The following is a 25,835-nucleotide window of genomic DNA, read 5'->3' as shown; positions in this document are numbered from 1 at the left end:
CACTGTAATCTGGTTTTTCTCCTGTAACATTAAGAGCTTTTTTCGATGCCATTGAACCATCTTTTACAGTATTATCTTTAATGGTTGCAGAAGTATTATTTGTGTGAATGTACCATAGTTAATTTAATGAATCTCCTATAGGCAGACACTTTAATTCTTTCTTTTCCAATTCCTGTTTGTGCTTAAAATCTGTAACTTGTATATTTTGCTTCTCTTTGATAGTATAACTAATATGACCTCCACATGAAGAATGACCAGTTGGAAAAGCAAGATCCCAGATATGTAAATAGGACATCCCTCTTCCATGACCTCCACATGAACGCACAGGCAGCTCTTTCTTTCTTCTTCATTCTTATACTATCTCTATGTGGATCTCAAGGTAAGCACCTTTATAATACACCCAAGTGTCAGTTGTTTGTATCATTAGGTAGGAACATGAGCCACAAGGCAAGAGGGCTGTTTCCTCTGTAGCCATAGCTTGTCAACTTTTCTAACTTTTCTTCTATCTACTCTAAGGTTCTTTCTAATCTGTTATCTGCTACCAAATATAAAATCACTAGAAAGGCAAGTTTGATTGATTGGTTGATTTGTTTTTTTTTTTAAGTGTAAGCTTGGTACTTACTTGACACTTGACAAAAGGCATTATCAGCTTTGCTAGGCCCTGTGGCAGGCATTTTAAATTATCCAATGAAATATTAGAGTTGTTTAGTAGAGCAGTTAGGGAGGTTGACAAAAACACTCCTTTTCTTTCCCACCTTTCCATGTCTTTCTTCTCAGCTTGATGCCACATTCCTCTAGCCCTTTGTACAGAGATAGACTAAATCACTCTAAGGCAAAGTGGGACATGGCAGAGTGGAAAGAGCCTCAGAGGAGGGGGCAGAGGAAAAAGACTTTGTGACAAGGCCATACGAACACCCGATTATCCCATCTCGGGTGGCTTTGACCAAGGTCAAAGGAGTTTAGTCCATTGTCCGTAAGATAAGGTCCTTTCCAGTGCAAATGTCACAGAATTCATAGATAGGGCACATGATCTACTTAAAATGTTTTGTGAATTGGTTAAAAAATCTGGATACTGCCTTCAGTGATTATGAAATGGTTAAGTATATTTTCTTTGCAAAAACCTGATTGTGATGAGTCCATTTGCTTTTTAAAATCACCTTCTGAAGTTGACAGTAAAAAAATATATATAAATATATATATATATATTTAGATATATACACTCACATATACAAACTTATGTATATTAGGAGGATTGGACCTCTACATTTATATTCAGAATAATATTCCTTAACTATATTTTGATGGACTCATAGTATATCCTGAGAGTTGTCTTAAAGCCAAAATAAATGAATCACTTCATTTCGCCTTTTGGACTCCTCCTCTTTTGTGCACCCTTTCTTGAAACTAATGTCTACATATTCCCAACAGACCCCTTAATGCAGCATTGTCTTCTACATGCTCCAAATATTTCCTAACCCAACCAAGTTAAGTTTATTCTATTCTTTTAGGGCCTGCTGGCTCCAGCTAGCTGGATAAACTAATTTGTTATTGTTATAGTAGGTGTTAAAAATGAATGTGTTCAGGGAATAAAAATCAACAGGAATCTTTAATTTATATAATATACATAATTTCCAGCAACTGTAGCAGGCCAGGATCAGAGGAGAGATGAGACTATTGATCAAGCATGGAACAAAGTTTCTATGCTTTATGCTGTTGTCAATTCTCATGGTTACATTGACTACAACAGATACTCGATTGAAATTGCAGACACTCAAACATAGAGCTTCATGGCTTGTTTCTAGTAATTAGACTAGCAAGTGTTCTTGATAGATGATGTGGTCTGTTAATGATCAGGCTGCTGACTAGGATAGTTCTTCTAGGTAGTCCTGATATAACCCTTGATAAGCACCCATCACTAATTCTCTTCATAACTGCTCTTGCTTTTAGATATGGTCTTTTTAGCTTCCTTAAGTCATGTTAGTATGAGGGAGCAAGCAGTCATTGGAAGACTTGATGAAGATGTAATTCTCCCTTGCTCATTTGAGAGTGGGCCCGATGTTGTAATTCACTGGAAGAACCAAGATCACTACATTTACTCATACTACAAAGACAGTGACCAGTTGGAAAAGCAAGATCCCAGATATGTAAATAGGACATCCCTCTTCCATGGTGAAATTCACAATGGGAATGCCTCCCTATCTTTCAAAAGATTAAAGCTTCAGGATGAAGGAATTTACATGTGCTATGTGGGGACATCATCTGGAAAAATCATAAACAAAGTGGTACTAAAAGTGGGAGGTAAGTGTACATATAACATTTTACAAAACATGACAATGATACCATTCCATGTTTTCTGTACTGCCTTCTTCTTAATTTAATGTGCTATGGGCTTCCTTCCAAGATAATACATACAAACTACCTCATTATTTTTAATGCATAGTGTCTCATAGTTTAGACATGCTATAATTGATGCACCTGTTCCTCCATTAGTAGGTATTTAGGTATTTCTAGTGTTTTACGTTACAAAAAAATGTTGTGATGAACATCCTTATATTTAATACCGGGAAATGATCTGAAACAAAAGTATCAGAAGTAAAATTTTAATATGGCACTTATACCAGCAGCATAAGAGTATACATTTTCCCCTTAAGTCTTATCAACACCTAATATTACCCACCTTAAGAAATTCTGCCAATATGATAGCTTAAAATTATTGAATTGATTTAAATTACATTTTTCTGTTTTCTAAATGAAGTTAATTGTAATACTATATGCTTTCCTCCTGTTTGTATTAACTTTATTTATCTAATAATTTATTTATTGGGAGGGGCATTTTCTAATGGGTTGTTTTATCTAGCTCTTGTTCTTTCTCCCTCTGTTCTATTTATCTGCTTCAGACCTTGACTCAGAAATCTAAGAATTATGGGTAAACAAAGAATCAAAAAGGCTCTGAGTCAGTACCTAAAGAGTACAAACTGCTGTGTGAGCTCTAGTTTATCAGCTTTGACACCCACATTTTGACTGCTCAGTGAGGCCATTAGATTTTTTTTCTAGAATTCTTTCTAGAGAATTGAGCTTGCTAGTTGCTATGTATCCATACATGATCTTTTTTCCTTGTAGATCACCAGATGATAGCTTAAGGTTCTACAGAGTTTTTGCTGTTTTTCCTTTCAGAAACTGCCAAGTTTTGCTCACAAAGCTTAGCTTTTCATTTCATGGGTATTAAAATAATGTGTTCTGCACAGATGGGCTAAAAAGAAGCTAATGACAGTTCCTCACGTGCCCTTCTTTCTCCCACATAGCTTTTGTCACACCTGTGATGAAGTATGAAAAGAATGCCACAAACAGCTTCTTAATATGCAATGTGTTAAGTGTTTATCCTTATCCAATTATCACATGGAAAGTGGAAAATACACCTATCTCTGAAAACAATAAGGAAGAAGTCGGATCTTTGGGTCCTTTTTATATTAACAGTAGAGTAAATATTACAGGATCAAATTCATCTTATCAATGTGCTATTGAAAACACATTGCTGAAGCAAACATGGACAGGGCGATGGACAATGAAAGGTAGGCTCCACAAGGCTTTACCTGTGTACCTGTGCTGTCAGAGATTGGGAGGGAATGGGGTTTGATTTACAGGTTAAGAGAGGAACACAAAGGAAGGAAATGCATTTGCAGCAGTTAGAAGACCAGGACTGGAGTCCCAGATCTAATATTACTGGCTCTATTACCTCAAGCAATCATTTTTACTTCTGAGCGCTGGTTCCTCGTTGGTAAAATGGAAGCAATTCTTACCTTGCAAGGTGTTTATGAGTTGAAGGAAAACAATTGTGAAATGGAAAGCAGAAAATACCTCCATGAACATTACTGTTTTTCTCTATGGTTCTTCTACATAGAATTTTCTACCTGCATTGCACTTTAGAAGATCAGAAGAGAAGGAAAGGATGCTTGTCTCCCAGCAGGTCACAACCTCTAATTTTTGCCAGTTTTTCAACCAACAGAAATTAGTATTGCTTCTGTTTAGTCTCTTTATGTTTAGTCTTCTTAAGTAGTATTAGCCCATTAATCTTTATCAACACCTCTACTCCTTCCTCTCATTTATTTGAACAAACCCAAACTCTCACCAGTCTCTATAAGCTACTGTTTAAGAAGAGTTTAAGGAGAAGAAAAATTAATTTGGCACCATTTATCTAACTCTGAGGAAAATTATCAATACTGTTTTATACTTCACTAGAAGCAAAGCAAATTTTTTCTGTAAATCTCTATTATATGGGGAAAGTGGAGGTTAGCTTCCCTTTTTGGCCTTCTCTCCCCCTGAGTTTCTTTTTTTTAATATTTAAATTTATTGAAGTATAGTTGACTTACAATATTATATTAGTTTGGGGTATAAAACATAGTGATATTTTTATAGATTACACACCATACAAAGTTATTATAAAATATTGACTATATTCCTTGTGCTGGACATTACATCTCTGTGACTTATTTATTTTGTAACTGAAAATTTGTATCTCTTAATCATATTTAACTATTTCGCTTCTCTTCCCATCCCTCTCCCTTCTGGTAACCACTAGTTTGTTCTCTGTATCTGTGAGTCTGTTTCTGTTTTATTATGTTTGTTTGTTTTTTAGATTCCACATATAAGTGAAAACATACAGCATTCGTCTTTATTTCTCTACTTATTTCACTAATTATAATACCCTCCAGGTCCATCCATGTTGTCACTATAGCAAGATTTTATTCTTTATTTATGGCTTAGTAATATTCTACTTTGTGTGTGTGTGTGTAACTCAAATCTTCTTTATCCATTCAGCTGTCAATGGGCACTTGGTTGCCTACATATCTTGGCTATTGTAAATAATTGTGCTATGAGCTATGAACATTGGGGTGCACATATCTTTTTGAATTAGTGTGTTTGTTTTCTTCAGATAAATACGCAGGAGTCAAATTCCTGGATCATATGGTAGTTCTATATTTAATTTTTGAGGAACCTCCATCATGTTTTCCATAGTGATTGCACCAATTTAAATTCCCACCAACAGTGCACAAGGATTCCCTTTTCTCCACATCCTCACTGACACTTGTTATTTGTTGTCTTTTTGATAACAGTGATTCTGACAGGTGTGAGGTGATAGCTCATTGCAGTTGCATTGATTTGCATTTCCCTGATGATTAGTGATGTTGAACATCTTTTCATGTGCCTGTTGGTCATCTGTATGTCTTATTTGGGAAAATGTCTACTCAGGCCTCTGCCCATTTTTAAAAATCAGATCATTTCGTTTTTTTGTTTCATATTGAGTTGTATGAGTTCTTTATATGTTTTGGATATTAAACCCTTACCAGGTATATCATTTGCAAATATCTTCTACCTTTCAGTAGGTCACCTTTCAGTTTTACTGATGGGTTCCTTCCCTGTGTAAAAGTTTTAAAATTTGATTAGGTCTCATTTGTTTATTTTTGCTTCTGTTGCCCTTGCCTGAGGAGACAGATCAAAAAAGTATTGTTAAGACTTATATCAAAGAGCACACTATCTATATTTTCTTCCAGGAATTTTATGATTTCAGTTCTTACATTTAAGTCTTTAATCTGTTGTGAGTTTATTTTTGTATATGGTATGAGAAAATATTCTAGTTTTATTCTTTTACATGTAGCTGTCTAGTTTTCACAACACCACTTATTAAAGAGACTGTCTTTTTTCCACTGTATATTTTTGCCTCCTTTGTTGTAGATTAATTGACCATAAGTGCATGGGTTTATTTCTGGGTGCTCTATTCGGTTCCAGTGATCTATGTGTCTGATCTTTGTGCCAGTACCATACTATTTTGATTACTATAGCTTTGTAGTGTAGTTTGAAGTCAGGGAGCATGACAACTCTAGCTTTGTTCTTTCTCAAGATTTTTTTGGCTATTTGGCATCTTTTGTGTTTCCACACAAATTTTAGAATTATTTGTTCTAGTTCTGTGAAAAATGCCATGGGTATTTTGATAGAGGTTGCATTGGATCTGTCGATTGCTTTGGGTAGTATGGGCATTTTAACAATGTTAATTTTTTCCAATCCATGAACACAGAATAGCTTTCCATTTATTTGTATTGTTTTCAATTTCTTTCATCAGCGTCTTACAGTTTTCAAAGTACAGGTCTTTCATGTCCTTGGTTAGATTTATTCCTACATATTTTATTCTTTTTTATTTAATTATAAATAAGACTGTTTTCTTAATTTCTCTTTCTGATAGTTTTTTTTTATTAATGTACAGAAACACAACTGATTTTTTGTACATTGACTCTGTATCCTGCAAATTTATTGAATTTGTTTATTAATTCTAATAGTTTTTTGGTGGAGATTTTATGGTTTTTTATGTATGGTATCCTGTCATCTGCAAATAGCAACAATTTTAATTCTTTTCTTCTAATTTGGGTTGCCTTTTATTTTTTTTTCTTGTCTGATTGCTGTAGCTAGGATTTCCAATACTATGTTAAATAAAAGTGGCAAGAGTGGCATCCTTGTCTTGTTCCTGATCTTAGAGGAAAAGCTTTCAGCTTTTCACCCTTGAGTATGATGTTACCTGTGGGTTTGTTATATATGGCCTTTTTATGTGAATGTATGTTCTCTCCAAACCAACTTTGTTGAGAGTTTTTATCACAAGTGGTTGTTGAATTTTGTCAAATGCTTTTTCTGCATCTTTTGAGATGATCATGTGATTTTTATCCTTTGCTTTATTAATGTGGTATATCAGATTGATTGATTGATGGATATTAAAACATCCTTGCATCCCTGGGAAAAATTATACTTGATCATGACATATGATCCTTTTAATGTGTTGTTGAATTAATTTGGCTTACAATATTTTGTTGAGGATTTTTGAATCTCTGTTCTTTGGGGATATTGGCCAGTAATTTTCATTTCTTGTAGTGTCTTTGATTGGTTTGGTATCAGGGTAATGTGGCATTGTAGAATGTGTTTGGAAGTGTTCTCTCCTCCTCAATTTTTTGGAATAGTTTGAGAAGAATAGGTATTAACTCTTCTTTAAATATTTGGTAGAATTCTCCTGTGAAGCTATCTTGTCCTGGACTTTTGTTTGTTGGAATTTTTAAAATACTGATTCAGTTTCATTACTAGAAATCAGTCTGTTCAGCTTTTCTATTTCCTCCTGAATTAGTCCTGGAAGAGTATAAGTTTCTAGGAGCTTATCCATTTCTTCCAGGTTGTCCTATTTGTTGGTGTATAACTGTTCATAGTATTCTCTTATGATTGTATTTATGTGATATTGGTTGTAACTTCTCCTCTTTCTAATTTTATTTATTTAGCACATCTCTTTTTCTTGATGAGTCTGGCTAAAGGTTTTTCCAATTTTGTTTATCTTTTCAAAGAAACAGCTCTTAGTTTCATTGATCTTTTCTATTGTTTTTTGGTCTCTACTTCACTTATTTTCACTCTGACTTTTGGTATTTCATTTCTCTACTAGCTTTGGTCTTTATTCATTCTTCTTTTTCTATATCCTTTAGAAAAGATATGTTATTTGAGATTTTTCTTATTTCTTGAGGTGGGCCGGTATCGTGATATACTTCCCTCTTAGAATTGCTTGTGATGCATCCCATAGATTTTGGAACATTGTGTTTCTATTTTCATTTGTCTCAAGGTGTTTTTTGATTTCCTCTTTGATTTCTTCATCGACACTTTGTTTTTTAGTAGCATATTGTTTAGTCTCCACGTTTGTGCTCTTTCCAGTTTTCTTCCTGTAAATTGATTTCTAACTTTATACTATTGTAGTCAGAAAAGATGTTTGATATGATTTCAGTCTTCTTAAATTTATTGAGACTTGTTTTATAACCTAGCATTGTGACCTATCCTGGAGAATGTTCCATGTGCAGTTGAAAAGAATGTATATTCTGATGTTTTTTTGTATGGAATGGTTTCTAGTTATCTATTAAGTCCATTTAGTCTAATGTGCCATTTAAGATCATTTGCTTATCTGGGAAACTATTTCTTCTTCAATTCTGAATGATAACCTTCCTTGGTAGAGTAACCTAGGTTGTAGGGTTTTTCCCCTTTCAGCATTTTAAATATATCACACCACTCCCTTCTAGCCTGCAAAGTTTCTGCTGAAACATTAGCTGATGGTCTTATAAGGGTTCCCTTTTATGTGACTCTTTGTTTTTCTCTTGCTGCCTTGAAAATTTTTTTGTCTTTAACTTTTGCCATTTTGATTATGATATGTTGTTGTGGATCTCTTTGGGTTCATCTTGTTTGGGACTCTTTGAGGTTCCTGGACCTGAATATCTGTTTCCTTCTTCAGATTAGGGAAATTTTTAGCCATTATTTCATCAAATATGTTTTCTACCCATTTCTCTCTCTCTTCTCCTTCTGGGGCACCTATAATATGAATGTTAGTATGCTTGATGTTGTCCCAGAGGTCCCCTTAAACTATCCTCATTTTAAAAATGTATTTTTTCTTTTTTGTTGTTCTGGTTGGGTGGTTTCCACTATTCTATCTTCCAGGTCACTTATACATTCTTCTGTATTACCTAATCTGCTCTTGATTCCCTCTAATTTTCATTTCAGTTATTATATTCTTCAGCTCTTTTTTATATTTTCTAATTCTTTGTTGAAGTTCTGTGTTCCTCTGTTCTTTTATTGAGTTTGGTGAGCATTTTAATGACCATTGCTTTGAACTCTTTATCAGGTAAACTACTTCTCTCCATTTCATTAGGGTAGTTCTTTCATTTGGAACATATTTCTCTGTCTTTTCAATTTGTTCAACTCTTTGTTTGTTTATAAAATTAGGCAAGACAATTACCTATCTCAGTCTTGAAGGTATGTCCTTGTGTGAGAGTCTCCCTATGCAGTCTCTGTGTGCCCAGTGGCTTTGGTGGGAGAGCTGGATATGAAGCAAGCATGGAGAGGGGCTTTTTCTGGGGCACACCAGGGCTATTACTGGCACGGGCTGGAGCTGGGGGTTGGGGTGGGCTAGAGTTGGAGCCTGGTATGGACTGGGGCTTCTCTTCAGGTGTGTTGGGGGCTGCTGCCTTGATGAGGGGTGGGGACTAGAGCTGCACCAATCACAGGCCAGGGTTTCTTCTGGGGCATGCTGGGGGTGCAGCCTTGGTAGGCGCAGGCTGGAGCCATGGGGGCTAGAGCTGGAGCCTGGCACAGGCCAGGGCTTTTCCTGGGGCATGTGAGGACTACTGCCTTGACAGGGGTTGGGCTGGAGCAGTGCAGGGTCTCCCTCATGGGTGTGGGTCCTGACTAGATCACTTCTCTTCCCCTCCTATTCACCTTGGTGTATTTTTTTCTTTATATCCTTAGTGATAGATGGGCCATTCTGCTGGTCTTCAGGTCATTCTCAGAGAGAGTTGTTCTATATGTAGTTGTAGTTTTAGTGTGTCTGTGGGAGGAGGTGAGCTTGGGGTCCTCCTACTCTGCCATCTTGGTCCTGCCTCCATCCCTGAGTTTCAAATTCTCAAAATATTCACCAAGAAGACACTAAAAATATGAATTATTCACTACCTTTATATGATGTCAATAGTGTGAGCAGCCACTGTTCTCTGTTCATCAGCCAGGCAGCAATGGAAACATGGGAAAGGGATGAAAATATTAAATTGCAAATATTTTCTATGGAAAATCATAATTTCTCATGTTTATTCAGAAATGAGTATCCTGGAGTTCCAACAGTTCCGTAGGCTCAACGCTATTTTGTCTTGTTGAGGATCTATTATGTGCCAAGCTTTGTCACTCTCAGACTGTGAACTTAAGAACCATATGTGTACTAGATGCTGTGGACTCTTACTTCTGGATCCATGGCATCTAGTACAAACATGTAAAAATAAAACTAAACCAGGAACGTAGCATACAAAGAGAGTGAGTAATTCTGTTCACTGTGGTTGGGTATGGATCAGGTTTTTACAGAATATATGCTTAAGGAAGTTGCATAAGGGCAGAATTTTAAAAGAGCAGTAGGAAATTCCAGGAGAACATGGGCATTCCAGGCAAAAAACATACTACATGCAAAAGCACAGAGGAGTAAATATTGCTTGAATTTGTGGAAATATAAATGGTTGAGGGTTAAACTGAAGTATCAAAAGATAAGCCTAGAGTAGAAGGCAAAAACCAGATCAAATGCCTTCATCTTGCTAAAGAGCTTGAGCTAGCCCTGGAGGTAGTATGGAGCCAAAGAAGGATATGAAACGGAGCGACTGGAAGTGGCATTTTAGATGGCTTGCTTTGGCATCACTCTCTCGCAGGTGGACTGCAAAGTAGGTATGTCTAGAACCAGGGAGAACAATTCATGGTAGTCCATAGAGGTCAGCTGACAGAACCAGAGAATAGGAAGGACAAGATGGAGTTAGCTCTGGAGGGGCAAGCTAAGAATACCCAGCAGAGTCCCTGTTCTAAGAGTTCGGGCCAGTGAGGAATTACCTGCACAGTTAGAAATACACTTCTTATGTGCAAGAAAAGAGACTCTGTCTTGAAAGAGAGATTAAGAAGTGGTTGAGGCCATGAAAGTAGCAGAGACTGCCACGGTGTAGATAGTGACAAGGACGTAACTCCAGCACTCAAGGTCAGCAGAAGAAGATCACTGAGTTTAAAAGGCTGATAACCATAGCAACATTCTTGAGTGATCACCGTCAGGCTGTAGGAGTTAAAAACCTGGTGTGTCACCTCCCTAGCTGGCCCAGGCTTAGGCCTCCTGAAGCCTAAGCTTAACCTTGGTGGGAGACTTTGAAATAGTGGTAGTAAAGCTTTTAATAAACTCCACAGCACAAATATCTCATTGCTTTCCAAAAGGTATTTTCAAAGATATTTCTAAGTATAACTTAGAAAATTCATTTGAAAATTTTGTTTTCATTAATCTTTACTTTTCTATTCTGTTGTTAGATGGCCTTCATAAAATGCAAAGTGAAAACGTTTCACTCTCATGTAAACCTGAAAACAGTTTTTTCCTACCAAATCAAGATTTCATAGTCATTTGGTCCAGAGTGGACAGTGGGAATTCTTTGGTCCTGGCTTCCTTTCTGAACTCCTCACAAGAAACAATTATCAATGAACCCCTACTTTCACGGAACAAAGAGCCGATAAACCTGCATGACTTCTCTCTGACTCTGAAGGATCTTCGTCTTTCAGACAGTGGGGAATACTTGTGCAATATTTCTTCAAGCAAGTATACTTTACTCACCATCCAAACACTGCATGTAGGTAAGTTACAAGTAGGGTTGGATAATGGTTTTCGGGTACAGCATTAGAGATTGTGAACATCAAACAGGAAAATTAGGTTGCCATTTCAAGAATACCTTTGAATAGAATTTCTGAAAATACTGTCTACAGGGATACTTCCAGTCAAGACAATCTCCTTCCTTCAACCACAGGCAAGTCTTGCATAAAAAAAAAAAAAAGAAGAAGAAGAAATTACTCCCAGAAGATTTCCTTTTTAGGGTTTCAGGGCTTCAGAAATGAAGAGGGAACCTGTATGTTTTGTTACTCTGTGGGCTGAGCATCTTCAGTTCTTGCTTACCACTGTGCCTCATCTGTGCCTCAGGGTCTGGGTTTGGAGAGTTGAGGCTGTGTAGGCACAGGAGAAAGTTAGAATTTGGACTCTGCTGGATGCTGGGGAAGCATGGTCTGTGAATCTGGTGAAAACAGTTATCAAAGGACATTTGAAACATTACATGTATGCCTGATTTGGCTTTTTTTTTTTTTTTTTTTTTTTTTTACCTCTATTGGTGGCTAACTGGTAAAACTCATTAATTAAAATATTTCTAGTCCAGTATCAGAGTCATGGAATGTGTACTCATGAAGTTGACTTTCAAGGTGGGCTGATCACCCTTACCCTTAAGTGATCAACTTGACATCATGGGAGACCATGGTGCTTCTCTTTCTATTCTTTATTAAAATATGAGTCAGTGGAACATATGTTTTAGAAATATTTTTATCATTCTAGTTATGAAAATTAGGAGAAATAACAGATTTGAAGGTTTGGAGATTCTATGTAGGGCGTTTTGGAGATAAGAGTACAGAGTTGTCCTTGGGTCAAGGACAACTTCAAATAGATAGAAACTTCAAGACACTGAGTGATAACACCCTTTGTAGAGTTGCTACTTTGAGGGTACTGAAAACTGAGATGCAGATGAAGCTCCTATTTTTCCCCAAAATAGGATTGTCACTTTTATGTAAAATACAGTTAAACTTTAATTCTATTTTCTTAAATGTTGGATTCATTTTGGAGTTTAGAAAAATAATCAGGAAGAAACAATCTGAAGACCACATCTGGCCCATCTTTCTAATTAGAGGTCTAATTTTCAGTTTACACGAAGTGAAGCATCATGACCATTCCATCTCTGTCAAAGAAGAGCTTTTCAGAACCTCTCATTCTGAAGTAAAATACTGGTCAGTTGAGACTACAAGAGGGTTTGCTCGTACTTCCCCCCAGAAAGAGGTCTATAGCAGGAACTACCCCAGCAGGGCAGGGAACAGGACAAACACTCTTTCAAGGAAACTTGGTGTTCTGTACTGAATTGCAATTTTCTGCTTGCTGCCTTGCCCAGGAAATACTGCAGTATTTGAAAAGGAGGCCCAGATAGTGGGGCTTATGATTCCTAGAGTCTGGATCTTCTCTAGAAAGGTTGCACTGAATTGAATGAAATTAAATAATTCTTGCTAAATTTTGCTGCTGAATCAATATGTGATCTTGGACAAATCCCTTTACAGATGGGGGAACTGAGGGTCATGGATAAAGTAAGAAGCTATACATTGCAGAATTTTCTTCAGGAGGAAACATATGCCTATGAAAACACTTTAGGAAGTCAACATTTCTACTTAATTACTCCTTCTCTACATGGGTATAGAATTTCAGGATGACAATTATGTGGAGAGATTGTTTTATTGGTTGTAAAACATTAAGTAAAAGTATATTCATAAAAATTGACATCCGTTATACAGAGCTGTTCATTTTAAAGAAAAGCCATAATTATCTTCCCCCCCGAATTTGACCTCTGTTCTCTAATGCTTGCTCCTTACTCTTTGGTAGAACATGGATTGTAAGATTAGCTGGTTCTGACTTTGGTTACTCAAGGTCTCCAAGTTTCTGGCTTCTGAGTTCCCCACTTCCTTTAATACTAATTATAACAATGCTAGTTCCAACCAAGATGCTGAAAAGAGTTCTGGCTCCTCCAGTTATTCCTGAGGAGCTCCAAGCACTATTGGTTATCCTGGTGGTCACCTGTCACCTTTTACTCAAAATCATGGCTCCTACTCAACTCTTCTCATCCCCTCTGCACTGCTCATCTCTATTCCTCTAGGAACCTGACTTCTCCAAGCCAAGGGTACACTGCAACCTCCCTTCATCCCCCTAGGAATACGCTAGGCTAAGGTTAGTTTGTAGTCATAATTATTCCTTTGTAAAAGTGTGTTGATTATCTTATTACAATAAAAAACAATAAAGACTTAAAATACATAGAAGACTCATTGTCTCTCAAGTTTTCAGACTTTTTCTCTCCTGACTCTCATCCCCACTAGGCCCTAAATTGGTTAATATCACAGCTTTGGCAGGTTTCCCACAATAGACACATTGAGGTTGGGAGGTATTATTTATGCTCATGAAAAACTCTGGTCCAGACAGGGCTGTTGTTCATATCTTTAACGGGTCTTTTCACTAGGAAGAGTCTTTTCACTAATATGAAATCTGTCTCCCATCCAGAATGCAGAAATAGCTAGTTATAAAATTAGTAAAGATACTCTACTCACCCATCTATACATTTTCTTTTATTTTCTGGTAACTTTTCTTCCAGCTTATAGACTTTTTGTTTGTTTTATTTAGAAGCAAGTCAAGGAACAGTTGTCGGAATAATTGTTTCAACATTGGTGGTAGTCGCAGTTTTGTTGCTTTCAGGGGTAACTCTAGCTGTTAAATCAAGAAGATGCATCTGTTTCCGCACAGGTAATATCTCTTGGAGGATTTGGTCTTGTGCCTGGGTGTTCAGGTAGAGGTTTATCAAAGATACACCTGCAGCTGCACACCTACACTGCTGCTAGGCATGTAAATAGATCTGAATTTTCTGCAGAGTTGTTTTTAAACTTTTTCAAAAATTCTTTAAAAGATGCCCACATTTCCACCTAACTATTTACTTCTAGGAAATTATCCTGAGTTAAATGGTCAGAGACACAGCAAGCTATATACAAGCACATCCATTGAATCACACTGCCAGTTTTTCATTGAATATTTTAATAAATAACAGGAAATTGATTAAGTGAATTGAAAGTCACGTGTTATTTAAGTTGTTTTATTTGTCTTTTTTCTACTAAAGAGAGAAAATTTAGATCTGGCAGTAAAATAATACACAGAATGATCTGAATTATCTTGCATTGAAAAATAGCTGGAAAGAAGCCAAAACGTTCTTTGCCTTTGTAGAGAGGTACTACACATCTCTCCACCACACATCTGCCCAGGTACTTCTATTATGTCTGGACTTCCTTAAGTCCCTGGGCTCTGTTTTCTCTTTCTTTGAGCTTCCCCTATAGTTGCTACTGCTCAAAACAGCATTGTCTTTGATGGGCTATTTTATTTTAATCCCTGTTTAGTTTTAAAAAAAACTTTTTCTAAATTTTCTGCTAGAAATCTGTGTTACTTACAGCAATTTAATTACTTGTAGTAATTTAACATGATACATTAAGATTCCATGGTCACAGGACTTCTTAAAAGACTTTGCTTTTATCAACAGAATTAGATCTATGAAAAGCTTGGATTTACTTATTTCCACATTTTACAGATCAGAAAACTAGAATCCAGAAAGTTAACACAAATGCTAAGTAGGTATGTGAAACAGACTCTTATATGCACCACCTAAGATGACCCAGCTAACCAGTGGCAGAGGTAGATCTAGGCCCCAAGAAGCTCTCCCTTCTTTCATAATCTCTCCGAGAAAGCTCTGAGTGTCCTGGGAGGTTGAAATAGATCGCATGTCCCTTCTTTTGATTGATATTTGCCTATTGTCCCTGCTGAAGTTAGGGTTATTTGATATAGCAGACACCATTATTGAAGGTAGGATTTTAAGGGTGATAGTGAGTGAGGATTTCACGAGTTGTAGCCCTGTGATTGTTTATACTAATAGGTCAGTCCCCTTACTTGTTGCTCCTGTCTCTTAGCTGCCAGAAGTAGAAAAAGATGGGAGGTTGCAGGTAGTCTAGTTTGTCCCCCACATGCAAACCCTAATATAATGATACTTGTGATTAGATTAGGTTCAAATTATAGGAGAGGGGGCACTACATACTGCTCAAGAATGATGGTTTAGTTTCTATATTGGAAGTGTGCACAAGTGAAGTTCCAACACAAAGTACCTGGCACACTCAAAACTGGACAAAGGGGAGCACAGAAGACAGTGCATTCCCCCAGAACTTTGCTAGAAAACCTGAACTTGAAGGGACAAGGAGAAAGAGCGGTGCCCAAAACCTGCAAGGAGAGTCATGGAACAAGCTGTGTTGTAAGGAGGGTGACCTTCACTCAGAGGACACAGCTAGACTATAGGGAAGGAGCTAGAATAAGTACCTGATTTTGCCCTTCCCTCCCTTTGATCTCCACCCCAACTGGAAACCAGAGGGAAGAGAAGCCCTGCAGGTAGAACCCATCCAGGTCAGCTTCCCGTAGCAGAGAGCAGGATGGATTCTGATTCTGGAGGAGCAGTCAGGAGATACCAGCAAAAACCATGTTAGGGTATTGACCACTTAAAATAAAAAGAAGTTCCACAGTTCTGTAGTTAGGTGGGCTGAAAATATATTTCATGCTGTTAAACTAAAAGTCACAACACCTCCAGTTCCCAGGTTGTTGTTTCATATGACTATGGCTTGTATGTTTTCTTTTTAAAGTCCCTTTTCTATCACTCTGTTTTAAAATGCCCTTAGTATAAATGATCCTAGATTTTAGCAAGACCCAGAAGGAAGGCCTTCCTTGAGAAATGACATTATGTTTCTTTTTCCTATCCATCACCACCTTGGCTATTTTCCATTGTTTATATTTGGTAGGAATCAGGCCAACAATCTTAAAGAGCCAGGAATTGCTGGCCTGGTTGAATTGCCTTTATCCCTGCTTTGGAGGACTTGAATCAGCCATAAGAATTTACTGCTGTCTGTTTCTGATGAGGTATTTGTACATTAAATGCATTTTTAATGCTGTTTGTTTGTTGGAAAAACGATTTGAAGAGGGGAGTAACTAACGTGCTTCTAATAATTATACTGAGGAGGGAATAAGGGAGAATTTGGGTGTTTGCGGAGACATGTTTTTCTAAGTTCTGTTTTTTCTTGTAGAAGGGCAACCATCTACTGATCAGAAATCTAGCCATGCCGGTACTGCAGAAGAAAACATGGTAAGGCATTTCCTTTATCAAACTATTTATAGTATAAGGATGCTACTCTAAAAGGTAATTGAAGTTTTGACTGATTCACACATCATCATGCAGGACTTTTACACAGAAAAAAAGGCAGGAGGGATTGCAGGATAATAGAATGGGAAAAAAAATACACTTAGGCTTTTCCCACTGTAATTAAACATGCTCTGCTTGCTTAAATAAGTGCTTGCTCTTATCATCTCCAACTGTTATTTGTAAAGATGATTTCAAATGGCACTATGCACCAATATACTTATTATTCTGATGGAAACATGGGATTGCATAGGAGTGGAAGGCAATACAGATAAAGAAGAGAAAAGCAGACTATAATTTCTGCCCGGACTCAGACTGCTGACCTTCTACACTTTTCCAGCCACTTCTAGGTTCCTTCAGAACTTATAATTCACTTACGAATTATAGCTTGATTGCATACTTCCTTTTTGCTGCACACCTTTTATTATTTATGAGTTCCATTAATCAGAATAAATAACAGTAAAGAGTGGGGTAAACTTGTTTTTCTACTTGTTAAAATCTCAGGAACATCTAGCAGGAAAATTAAAATTGACTGATAAGACCCAGACTTCATAACTACTTATTTTATAACTGTCTCATGGATCTCTGATTACAGATGCAAACAGTAGCTTAAAGCTCCCTCCTCCCAAAAAAACAAAACAAAACGCTACCGGCATTAAATACTTAAGATAAAAATGGTTATTCTGACATGAACAACAGTGATTTTGAGTCCATTTTTCTTGGTTCTAGGCTCTTTCAGAATATTCATTCATTAAAGGAAGTGAAGACAAGAGTTGACAACACAGCACAAACATGCTTAATATCCAGTGGTCTCATCTTCCCTTTCTTCACTGCGCTTCCAGCAATGGCTTGTCATGACCTGACAATTCTACCATTGCAAAGACTTGTGATACTGGAAAGAGAATAATTACATTCTTTCTCACGACCTAAGAATCATTCATTGACCCCCTATATGCATCAAGATTATAAATGCCTGGATACCAAGGGTTCCAGTTCAGCTTGGAAAAGAACTATCTATCTCATTCATTTACATTCCTTCTGCAATCAGCCCAGGAGGCTACAGTGAGGTTTCCGCCAAGAACTCAGAAGAAATGAACCACTAAGAGATGATTCAAAATCTGATTAACTAATGATAGGTGAGTGGTAGAAGCAGAAGTCACTTTAGTGAAAAGGTGAAAAACCAGAGCCTAGAAAACAAGGCAGTGGATTTGCTAAAGTATTGTATTCCAGTTTTGTATGAATGGTTAATATCAGTTTAATCAACTAGATTTAGTATGATGAGTCTTAGGGACCCCAAAGAGTAAGAATGTCAGTATCTCTAAGACTACCCAGGGTGCAAAGGGCCCTATCAACTCAAGAATTGACATCTCTGGGGTTGGGTTGTACCTTTCAACACCAGGGTTTGCATAGCTGAGTGACCCTAGTTATGAAGATAATTTGATTTACTCTTTTGGCTCAGTTGTCATATTGTTAATCAGATTTCTAATAAATTTAGATTTTCATATAAATTTTTATGCAAGGAGGGAATGGATAATTCAGCTGACTGGATGATCTGTTCTCAATTTTATCATCATCAATATATAAGAAAGAAAGCCTAACCAGGACTTTTGTTAACTTAGTCAAGTTTTTAACCATATAGTTTACAGGAGAAAACCAATCCTCAATTGTGTATTAATAATACCTGGTCCAATTTTCTTTATCAGCTGGACTTCTTTCACAATCTCCTAGTTTGCACATAGTTCTGTTGACTTCAGGTATTTGCTATAATGTTGTGACCAGTGTTCATCACAAACGGTAAAGTATTAAGGACGCTTAAAGAAAAACTTTAGAAAAGGACGTAAGACACTTGGTGAGGAGAAAGTGCTCAGAATTGCTCTAGTCTACTTACGGTGATGAGGGTGATAAATTTCAAGACCAAAGCCGACACATTGAGGACGGCGGACAAGAAAGATTCTGTGTCCTTCAACGCCGCTGAGTCCCTGAATTAATCTTAGAGCCACCTGTGTGAAGCAGGTTGGATCAGAGAGGCAGACTGCTGAGAACGACAGAATAAGGATTTATTATAGAGATTCAACATCATTATACAACTGTGGGCACTGGTGAAGAAGTCTGTACCAGGCTGTCGCCTCTGCATCTGGTGCTGGGCCTGAGGTCGCTGCCGGTCAGTTGTGCCAGCGGTCAGGAAGGACGGCTGGACACGGACTGAGGATGGACTGGAAATTATAAGAACAAACTGGACCCCATGCGGTCTCTCAGGGCCTCCAAAGTCAACACTGTGAGTGACCTGTAAGATAAGCTGGCGCCCATTGCCATGGAGCTGCACACCTGCCGGGCGAGGATTCTGACAGGAGCTCAGAGAGCTGCGGGTCCACGGAGCTGTGGCCCATCCCAGCTAGCTCACCTTTTCAGCCTGGAGTAATATTTGCCAGCTATCACCAGTGTGCCTGGGGCTATACATTGCCCTTATGAGCATAGAAAGAACCCAGCTGTTCCTTCACTTCTTCCTCTCAAATCTGGTGCGTATTTCTCTTGTGACCAACTTTAATCCAGAACCACACAGGAAATGTACCTCCAGCTTAGCCAAATTGGTACAATACAAAGACAGCATACCAGCTATCACTGATCTGAACATCTTGTGTGGGGTGTTGCTTCGGTATTGCACAAGTGTGTAGCCTACATGGTTGTCCAGCAGGAGGGTTTTACCTATGAGTGCAAAATGCCTAACTATGACTATATGTAAATCACTATAGAATGCTAAGAAAAGCCTGTTGTCTCCCACCATTAGTGGCTAAAAATATAGACTCACGGATGTAGAAAGAAGGCCAGCAGAGTTCACTAACTTCAGTAATAACCGCTCACCAATAGGCCCTAGTCCCCGTGGACCATAACATAGCTCATGTCTTCTGTGAATATTACTCATTAAGAAGCAATATGGACAAAGTATTTTTTTAACATCAGAATTTAAAAGATTCTTGCATCTATTTAATCTTTCATGTGAAATGTTTACTTGCCTCTGAGGATCGAAAAAATCCCCACTACACTTGGAAGCAACAATATTCCCTTTTATTATTTCATTTTCTGATCATCTTGTTTAAACTACTTTTGACACAGCATAAACATGTTTTTTAAAATGTCTGTTTCACAAATGAGTGGATATATCAAAACAGAGACTTATAGATACAGAGAACAAACTAGTGGTCACCAGCAGTGGGAGGAGTAGAGGAAGGGGAAGGGAATTAAGAGGTACAAACTACTAGGTATAAAATAAGTGAGACACAAGGATGCAATGTACAGCACAAGGAATATAACCAACATTTTATAATAACTTTAAATGAATCAAATGTCGAATCACTATGTTGTACACCTGAAACTAATATAACATTGTAAATCAACTATACTTCAGTAAAAAAATTAAGTGTATGTTTCAAATGCAACTTAAGTTTCTGGCCATAAAACAGTACCTCCTTGTACTTCTTCTCCAGCCTCTGTCCTTTATAAACAAGGACTGGTCATTCTTCATGAACCTGAAAAACAGAATATCAGTGTGTTCTGTGAGATTCCTGTGACTTTCGTTAGTGCAACGCATACCAAGAACGAAACCCAGTGATTTCCAGACGTAAGCAGGGCTTAGCCAACTCTTCATTAGCTTCAAAAGGAGGCAGGGAATTGAGGCAATTATCTGCATGACAGAAAGCAGACACCGGTAATTCACCGCAAGGGTGTGCTCGGTCACTCAATTTTCTGCTCGCCTTGCATTGCCAGTGAAGGCAGCGCCCTCTATAGAAGACCCCATGAGGGAGAGACTAGCCACATCACCAATTTGCTCCACAGACCTGATGCACAGTTCTATCAGAAAACGTTTTCCTTTGGTTTATGACAGTTGAAGGAATTTCAGGCTCTCCTCCTGTGAATGGAAAACAGTTAGTTAGTCATTGCACTTCCAAGGACGATTTTCCTATTCATCTCTGGCCTCTCAGAAGCAATTTCTGCTTCACTCATTTTATTCTTTGTTGGAAATAATCGTGACAAAGTCGAATGCATTACATCTGTTTCCGAGGCCCTTCGACCTCCTGCAGCTGAGTGCAATTGCCGCACGTGTGAAGTATTTCCCTAAACAAATCCATTACATGGGGTTGCTGGGCAGCTTCTGCACAGAAGACCCCAATCTGAGGCCATAACACTTCTCAAACTGAGGCCAGAGTTCAAACCTGGCCTGGACCTCTCCATATAGGCCTTATCCCTGAGACAACTATTTGCTCATCAATAAGAAATTTCTGGAGTCTGCAAACGTCTCATATTTCTCATATCTGGATCCAAATATATTCAATATAAACAACTTTTAGTCTCTTCTTCAAAAAAGATCCTTCGCCCTCCCATAAGGTAGTATTTATTATTGGCTGCCCTATCTGCTTATCTTGCAGGGTTATTAGTAATTCATTTATAATAAATAAGAAAGACCAAGCATGTACCATGTTTTTAAAACTGAAATGACGGTGCCTGTGCTAAGTGCTCTGTAGGCATTCTGTGGAGGTATCCAACCTCCTCTAATTCTCTCCTCCTAAAGCCAGATCGCACTTTAAAACTGTGTTTCTGGGAACAATCTCAATGAGGAAGCTGAGGCTACCCTAACTGCCACAGTATGAAGTTTGTGTCCCCGCCCACAAAATTCATAGGTTGAAATCCTAACCCCCATGGTGATGGTAGTAGGAGATGGGGCCTTTGGGAAGTGATTAGGTCATGAGGGTTGAGTCCTCGTGACTGGGATTAATGCCCTTATGCAAAAAAAGACCCCAGAGAGCTTCTTCCTTCTCTTTCTACCATGGGAGGTTACAGTGGGAAGAGGGCCGTCTACAAGGAAGTGGCCCTCACCAGATACCAAATCTGCCAGCACCATGACCTTGGACTTCCCAGCCTCCAGAACTGTGAGAAATGTTTGTAGTTTGTAAGCCATTCAGTCTCTGGTATTCTGTTATGGCAGCCTGAACAGACTAAGACAATGACCCTGCCAAGCCTACAGTTTAGTGCTCTCTGTCACTCTATCACTTTACCAGGAAAATTATTAGGGCACTGGCCCCTACTGTTGGATCAGAACTAAAGTTTGGGGGACCAGAGATGTAGACAGTCCCTTTCTCTGTTTTAGGGAAGATAGCTAAAAAGCAGGACTCTTGCATTTGTTCTCATTCATGGCCTCAATTTTAAACGTGTCTGCCTGGGGTCTCCATGTCAATATGATACAAAGTCACATACTTGCCCACAATAGAAGGAGTTCACTTAGAATTTCAAGCAGATCCATCTGTGCTTCTTTAATCATCTTTGCTCCCTGGACTTCTGACAGTTCTACCCACATGAATCTAGGCCCTGGAGCTCGGAGCCTGCACATTAACCTAGAATTAAGCATTCGAGAAGCGTAAATACAATGTGCATCCCACTCAAATCCTTAGCACTTCATACTACCTGGACAAGTAGAGTTAATAAATATAGGAAGATTTTGTCAGAACCTGTTTTTTGATGTAGTTTTTTAAAAGCCTTTAAAGAGAGAAACAAGAAATTTCCATGTGATGACATGAACCTGAAACACAAGTACTTTAAAAGTTAGAGCAGAGCTCAATAGCTGACGTATCTTTTCCCCAAACTCTTTTGCTTTAATCTTGAGCTTATTAACTTGAGATTCGGCTATCTCCGCCCTTTCCTTAGCTTCATTCAACTCATGTTGCTGCTTCTTGTACTTGGAAAGGTATTGACTAGTTTCTGCTTCCTGTAAAAATAAAAAATGAAAAAAAAAAAGGACTCCCTGAGCCTACTGGTCATATTTTTGTTCTGCTCTGACATTAGAAAGTTGAAAAATGTGTGAAAGGAATCTAGACTTCTGAGTATTGAATGGAATATCATATTTTGGTATGATATATATGGATTCAGAGTCCTAGCAGGCACCAGATCCATCTTATAACTGTTGTTCCCTGGACATTTAGAACATGGTCAGCACTTTCCACCAACTGGATGTAGTCCAGCTTTCACAGATTTGGTATGTGATAGATTAACCACAGTTATTTGTTTTGTAATCAGTTTAACATCCTATTCTGGGTAGAGGGAGCTTGTCTTTACAATTATAAGGGTCAACGGGTAATTATTAGACATAGCAGTATTTTAGCCCAAAGCATTTAAATAATCAATTCAAAACCCTTCAAGATATATTATTACTAGGCATAAGCCAATATATATGGTGCTTATCAATTACATTCCATGGAGCTGTGGCTACTAACCAGGGTTGACAAGTACCTTTCAAGAGATGGTAGTTTTGGCCACAGTTATGTCCAGGCGCATCAGGAAAAAGGGCTGTGAGCTGCGTTTATGCTCAAGCAAGGTTTTAGAGTGAGGAAAGCCCTAGGGTGAGGAAGGTCTCAGGGTGATGACCCAACCAAAACTTTTCCATCTTTACATGATACCATGCTCTTATTTGGCTCATTTCTTGCAATGCACATGTTTGGGCATAACCACAAGGTCAAGGTCTGGCTCCCTGGAGGGAAAAGCTGCACAAATTTTAACCACAGGTAATAATTCTAGCGTGAGAAAAAACAGAATGAGCAGACTTTAAGCTGAGCTGGTCCTCTCTGACAAGCTGCTCATCTAGCTTAGGGCCACATATCTCCATTAATCAAAAGTAAATGGCTAGGAAATCCATGAGGCTGCAACTGCCTCAGGTACTTATCACTGCCTCGATTTCCTGCTTATAACTTTGTACGTTTAGCTGAAGATTATCCATCAGAGTCTGCATCCTGCTCATATTTTTCTTATCTTCCTCTGCCTGCAATGTATAGGTATGTATGTGAAGGTGATTTGAAGGATGCAGCAGTATGCATTGGGTATAGCCCCACATGAGGAAATGAGAGCAAGGAAATTTTATTAAACACCAAATTTAGAGCTATGATTTGAAAAATGGGTTTAACTCTACTCATCCCAAGTTCTAAGAAATTAATAAACACAGCTCAGAGTAATGACGGTCATTTCTCCTGATCTACCACAGAACTCCCAGCCTTTGCTAAAATGGAAGTTAAAACCACTAGTTTCAATTTGGTCTTCAGCCCTCCCATCCCAGCCAAGCCACATCTGCCTGTGGTTTCTCAGTGCCCGCCTCCAACACCCCATCAAATCAATTCCTCCCTTGAACTTTCTAGTTGATCCTTGGTTTTGGATAATGGAACTATAGGAAAGTTTAAGTTTTCTGGAATTCTGGTGTGGGCATCAGCAGAGATAGTGAGGAAAATTCCATAAGCTGTGGGAACACTGTTTGGTGTGTTCTCATTGTTTCCATTGCAATCCAGGCTTGGGCTGGAGAAAGAAAATCTAGTGAGGTGGTGTTTCTCAACCATGCTCTGTGAAGCCCTGGGTATTCTGAGGAGAAAGCAGTGGAGAGACAGACAGGTAGGAAGGCTCTGCATGTCACCCCCTTTCCCACACCCTTTTAACTAGAGTATCTCCACTTTGGAGCTGTTGAACTTCCCTGAAGAAGAAAGTATCTTAACTGGTCATGAACATGCTCACCAAGCTCAGGAGAACAATGCATGAACAAAGTGAACATTTCAAAAATGAGAAAATATAAGAAAGTACCCCAAACAGAAATCACAGAGATGAAGAATAGAATAACTGAATTAAAAAATATAATAGAGGCATTCAACAGTAGACTAGATGAAGCAGAAGAAAGGATCAGTGAACTTCAAGACAGGGCAGTGGACTTCATCCCATTAAAGTAGCAAAAAAAAAAGAAAATGAGTAAAGACAGCTTAAGAGACTTATGGAATAACATCAAGTGGACCAGCATTTGCATTATAAGGGTCTCAGAAGGGGAAGAGAGAAAGAAAGGGGCATAAAAGTGATTTGAAAATATAATGGCTGAAAACTTCCTTAACCTAGGAGGGAAACAGACATCCAGATTCAGGAAGCCAAGAGTTCCCAATGAGAGAAACCCAGAGAGACCCAAACCAAGACTATATTAAATAGTCAAAAGTTAAAGACAAAGAGAGAATCTTAAAAGTAGCAAGAGAAAAACAACTTGTTACATACAAAGGAAACTTCCATAAGAGTATCAGATTTTTCAGCAGAAACTTTCCAGGCCAGAAGAAAGTGGCACAATATATTCAAAGTGCTGAAGAAAAAAAACTGCCAATTAAGAATTCTCTAATGGCAAAGTTGTCCTTCAGAATTGAAGGACAGATAAACAGTTTTCCAGATAAGCAAAAGCTGAAGTTCAGCTCCACTATACTGGCCATATAAGAAATGTTTAAGGGACTTTAAGCTGAAACAAAAGGGTACTCATGTGTAACAGTAAAGTATAAATCTCACTGATAAAGATAAATATAGGTTAAATTCAGAATAATCTAATATTGTAATGGTGGTAGATAAACACTTATAAATCTACTATGTAGGATTAAGAGACAAAAATGGTAAAAATAACTATACTACAAAAACTTGCTAATGAATATACAAGATAAAAAGATGTAAATTGTGACATCAAAGATATAAAACATAGGTGGGGAGAGAGTAAAACGTAGACCTTTAGAATGCAACAAAACTTAAGTTGTTATCAACTTGAGATAGACTGTTATAAATACAGGTTGTTTTATGTAAGCCTCATGGTAACCACAAAGCAAAGCCCTATAGTAGATACACAAAAGATAAACATAAAGGAATCTAGCGTACCACTACAGAAAATTATCAAAGCACAAATGAAGAGAACAAGAGAAGACAAAAAGAACAAAGGACTTACAAAACAGTCAGAAAACAATTAACAAATGGGCAATAAGTACATACCTATCAATAATTACTTTAAATGTAAATGGGCTAAATTCTCTACTCCACACAGAGTGGCCAAGTGGATTAAAAAACGAGACCTATCTATCTGCTGCCTACAAAAGACTCATTTCAGATATAAGGGCTCACACAGACTGAAAGTGAAGGGATGGAAAAAGATATTCCATGCAAACGAAACCAAAATAAAGGTGGGGTAGTTATACTTATATCAGACAAAGTAGACTTTAAGACAAAGGCTAATAAGAGACAAAAGGGGTCATTATATAATGATAAAGGGGTAAATCTAACAATATGATACAACATTTGTAAATGTTTATGTACCAACATAGGAGTATCCAAATCTATAAAACAAATATTTACAGGCCTAAAGGAAGAAATAAACAGCAATTGACATACGGGACCTCAATACCCCACTTTCATCGAAAGATAGATCATGCAGACAGAAAATCATTAAAGAAACATTGGCCTTAAATGACATGTTAGATCAGACGGACTTAGACATATGAAGACCATTTCATTCAAAAGCAACAGAATAAACACTATTCTCAAGCACACATAAAACATTCTCCAGGATACATGATATGTTAGGCCACAAAAAAACTCTTAATAAATTTAAGAGGATGGAAA

General features: G+C 37.9%; 2 protein-coding genes across 2 annotated transcripts in view; one reads left to right on the top strand and one right to left on the bottom strand.

Annotated features, from left to right (window-relative positions):
• The first annotated feature begins 315 nt into the window (after positions 1-315).
• Positions 316-17,180, top strand: HHLA2 (HHLA2 member of B7 family). Its single transcript, XM_059922183.1, is given in 8 exon segments — positions 316-379; positions 1,948-2,298; positions 3,303-3,569; positions 10,876-11,193; positions 13,782-13,807; positions 13,810-13,930; positions 16,291-16,349; positions 17,133-17,180. Coding segments are annotated over 8 exon segments (1,254 nt in total).
• Positions 17,181-20,443: 3,263 nt separating this feature from the next.
• Positions 20,444-25,835, bottom strand: part of MYH15 (myosin heavy chain 15) — a 189,304-nt gene continuing 183,912 nt past the window's right edge. The window contains 3 exon segments of the mRNA XM_059919993.1: positions 20,444-20,550; positions 22,020-22,154; positions 23,106-23,205. Of these exon segments, the coding sequence (XP_059775976.1) occupies positions 20,444-20,550; positions 22,020-22,154; positions 23,106-23,205 (342 nt within the window).

This window comes from Balaenoptera ricei, chromosome 4 (assembly GCF_028023285.1).
Source record: "Balaenoptera ricei isolate mBalRic1 chromosome 4, mBalRic1.hap2, whole genome shotgun sequence".
NCBI classification, from domain to species: Eukaryota; Metazoa; Chordata; class Mammalia; order Artiodactyla; family Balaenopteridae; genus Balaenoptera; species Balaenoptera ricei.
The sequence above is the reverse complement of the archived record's forward strand: the minus strand, read 5'-3'. Positions and strand labels throughout refer to the sequence as shown.